Genomic DNA, 3,675 nt, shown 5'->3' with positions numbered 1-3,675 from the left:
GCTTTTGTAAAATTGTGGTATAGTTCACCCAGAATTACTCTGCTTTAAATATAAAGGTAGGTCGCACCATATATTCATTTTTAGTCTTATTGTTTAACAGTAGATACTTTTATTTTTTCCAGCATGCTTGCTGTTTTATTTCTTTCTCTTTTTTTGTCATGTCTAACATTTTTGCACAGTAAGTACATGTACAACTGGTGAGGGTTAGGTAGGTGTGCGTAATATTCACAACAGATGTGTATGCTACAGCTCTGACGTTTTCTCACGCGTCATCTTTTCCATGTTGTTTCCTCACTAATTCAGTTCAAACTTGAGACCGTTGAGTTAGACTGAAGTTGTACAAAACAAAATCATCACCACGTGTCCAGTATTCTAATAGCCGACAGTCCACCGCTGGTGCAGCTGTGTCATATCCTGTTTCTCAGTTTTACTTTTTCTGTTAGGTCAGTTGACATTTGGCTGTAATGGGCATTGTGGATTATTCATACCCTGAAGGGATAGTCCTGTACGTAGCGCATCAGAGGCCTCGGGAGCGGTAGCTGTTCGGGATAATCACAGTGTCTGTTAATAACGAGGCGTGTAAGGTGCTGTAGGCTGGGGAGGCCCTGGGGTTTGTACACAGCTGTCTTGAGTTTTAGCAGTATGGGCGTCTCCTGAATAATCGGCTGAGAGGGTTTGCAAGGAGCTTCTCCCTCCATGTTCCTCCCTGCTGCTTTCCTCTCTGATCCTATGTAGTGCTGCACCAGACTGGGCACGTTGGGGAAAGAAGAAAGGTTGGGTCGGGCCGGGAAGCTGGAGTCCAGCGAGAACCGGGCACTACTGTATTGAATCCGTATGCTGGTTGGACCACGTGCAGTCCTGACCGAGAGGGTCAGCATGTACAGAGGGTGGCTGCTGTCTCGTACCATAAAAGCTCCTTCAGATGCTTCTTGCAGTGCAGCGTGGGCCTGAGCTGCCGTCACAGCCCCCCAGTACCAACCTGCAAACACACGTCGCTATTTATTACACACTTTAGCAAAAAAAAAAAAAATAATAATAAATGCATGTTGCTTCATATGGATTTGATAAAATCCATAAACTCCAACAGTGAAAAAAATAAAAGGGTCAAATAGTGGAGTTTGCCTCGTGGTTATTTCAGCAATCCAGGCTGTGTGCAGCTGAGCACTAGATAATGTGAAACATGTCAGCCTACCTGAGTTTTCTAGGTAGTAGATGTTGCTGGCAATTGCTTGCAAGTCTTTCGCAGGGTCCCATTGCAGGGAGGTGTTTTGAAGGCAAGGGGGGTTGGAAAGCGTTCCTGCCCGCATACCCCGTGGGGTGTCGATGGAAGGAGCAGGAGGCAGAATTGATCTAGGACTGCAAAAAAAACAACAAAAAAACACAGTCACAACAGTTTATTTTCCATAAGAATACAAACATTGATCCCTAAGGGTCAATCACATTGAAATACTTTAGAGCCCTTAATCCAGCTAAGATGATAATCTAACAAGTTGCAGCTTCTTACCTATGACAGTTTACTCATATTTGGTGTTTTTAATATAAAGTATTTATATGAAATATCTTTGGAGTTTGAACTGCTGGATGGGCAAATTAAGACATTTGTAGATGTTATGTTTGGCTGCCAGAAACTTGTCCATATTCTGACAGTTTTTCCCTTCCAAAGAGAAAATAATAACCAGTGAAACTGACTGCCAGGTGAGGTGAATCGGAAACTTTATAATTGTCCAGGTCTCCCTTGTAAAAGAGATCTTGATCTCAATGGGACTAACCTGGTTAAATAAAAGTTAAATTAAAAATAATTGGATAATTGTTGCAGGACTATAAGTCAAGTATACAACAGCAAAACAAGTTAAATATTAAAACCATCAAAACAAGTCTATCTATCTATATATACATACATGTGTGCTTTTGCCATATTTTAAATTGTATAATTCACTGCGTTTTGTCAAAAATATAACTGATCATATTGTTTACCACTGTTCATAAATGGGTCGATTAATATTCTATTGAGGGCAAATGTTAATTCATTGATTATAACACCTGCTTTCACAATTTATGAGATTGAAATTCTGGAACATAAACTTTACAGAGAAAACACGGACAGCAGTAAAAAGTACTCACCCTGGTACACAAAGAATCATACTACTCGAATCCGCTCAGTATTTGTTCTTGAGAAAATAATGAAACATGCGAGCAGATCTGCGTTTAAGAAGTGGTTTAAAAAAAAAAAAGTCACCTCGACGTTGAGACAGCGTCGAGGAAACCAACCGGCGGCGGGGAACAATCAGAACGTCAAGCGGTTTGTGAAGTGTTTCCACCATAAAACCGTCCAAACGTGTGAAGTGCAGCCTGCAAATGCTCTGCTTTTACATTTTACCGTTTCCTAGAAATCTATTCCGAGAACTATGCGCTGAACCCGCGGATCTGACGTCACAGCGACTGCTCCGCCGCTCGCTAAACGCTCGAGGCGGAACAACCGGCTCTCTGTAATTATTACCGAACGTTCTCCGGTACCAACGTCTGCGCTTCAGGCAGATTGTTCTGGTTTATATCACGCTCGGTATCTCTGGAAGCCGGCGGCTGTAATCATCACCGAAGCGCCGCGCGCGCTCCCTGGAACCGCGCGACGGTTTCTCCTTACGCGCTTTCCAGGAATATTCTCAGCCTTTGGCCCCGCCCACCGGGGGGGGGGGGGTGCTGCTCTCCTCATTCTGGGAATTCACCGCCTCGACATTAAGGATAATAGGAATGCACACAGGCGCTTTTCCTCAAACGTAGATTTCCCCCAAAGCTGGTGGAAAAACACGTGTTTTTTTTTTTTTGCCTCAGGGATTAATTACGTTGGAGAAAACAAGTTATTGTTAATAAAACAAACATCACTGTTATGCATGAGAAACTGGTTTCACATTCCAACCTTTTTATCCTATATTAAATTGCAAGTCTGCTGTTTAAAGTTTATTGTAGTTTTGTAAGGAGTCTGAAACACTCCGCTCATCTCTCTCCTGGTAGCTTTTCTAAGAATTCTATCTAGGAAATTCCCACCTCCACATCTGTTTTCGTTAAGTGCTTTTGCACGCTAGTGTTACATCAGGTTCAGGCCATACAAGCTGAAATTCCAAGTAACGGCCCAAGCAGGGAAAAATATTTATTCTGCACACGTGAAATGGTTTATTGTAATTAAAGACACCAGGAGAGCTGCTGATTTCAGTGGAATGTCAGGGTTTTTTTTTTTTTCAACGAAATCCCGAAGTAACTTTTCCTGAAAGAGTTTTGACCCATTGTTCCATCTGAGCAAATACGTTTGGAGTCTGTTGTTACAAATGAGCAAATTTGGAGCCTACTCACCCTCCCACAAAATAAATAATAAATACAAATAAACTAATCGTCTGAATCTTGCATTTTTATAGGAATAAATGTGATCTTTGAAAACAGACCAGGCGGTTTTCAAAAAACACACATGGAATCTTCTGATCTTGAAGCTTTTTTTTTTTTTTTTTTTTTTTTTACTTGTAAACGCCCAATGAAACTTTTACTAATATCTGATTCATTACAAGTCAATATGAATGCATATAAAAAGGCAGTTTTGCAGTTTCAGGCTAGACTCTGTGGATGTGAGTTTATTCTGATTTGGTATAGAAACCCAATTTGACAGGAAGCAAGATGCTTATAAATGTA

At 41.2% G+C, this 3,675-nt stretch overlaps 1 protein-coding gene across 1 annotated transcript; it reads right to left on the bottom strand.

The window, feature by feature from the left end:
* Positions 1-431: 431 nt before the first annotated feature.
* On the bottom strand, positions 432-2,647 carry LOC117506717 (cytokine-inducible SH2-containing protein-like). The gene is made up of 3 exons (XM_034166284.1): positions 2,122-2,647; positions 1,193-1,356; positions 432-979 (listed from the first exon to the last, which is right to left on the bottom strand). Exons 1-3 carry the CDS (start codon positions 2,139-2,141, stop codon positions 483-485), a joined length of 681 nt encoding a protein of 226 aa, XP_034022175.1. The 5' UTR covers positions 2,142-2,647; the 3' UTR covers positions 432-482.
* Positions 2,648-3,675: the final 1,028 nt, after the last annotated feature.

This window comes from Thalassophryne amazonica, chromosome 3 (genome assembly GCF_902500255.1).
Source record: "Thalassophryne amazonica chromosome 3, fThaAma1.1, whole genome shotgun sequence".
Taxonomy (NCBI): domain Eukaryota; kingdom Metazoa; phylum Chordata; class Actinopteri; order Batrachoidiformes; family Batrachoididae; genus Thalassophryne; species Thalassophryne amazonica.
Note: the sequence above shows the minus strand (reverse complement) of the source record. Positions and strands in the feature narration are given on the sequence as shown.

Coding starts and splice junctions, on each gene's coding strand:
- LOC117506717 (XM_034166284.1), bottom strand. CDS start 2,141: ATGATTCTTTGTGTACCAGG. Junction 1,357..2,121: donor ATGATTCTTTGTGTACCAGG/GTGAGTACTTTT, acceptor TTTTTTTTGCAG/TCCTAGATCAATTCTGCCTC. Junction 980..1,192: donor CTACTACCTAGAAAACTCAG/GTAGGCTGACAT, acceptor GTGTGTTTGCAG/GTTGGTACTGGGGGGCTGTG.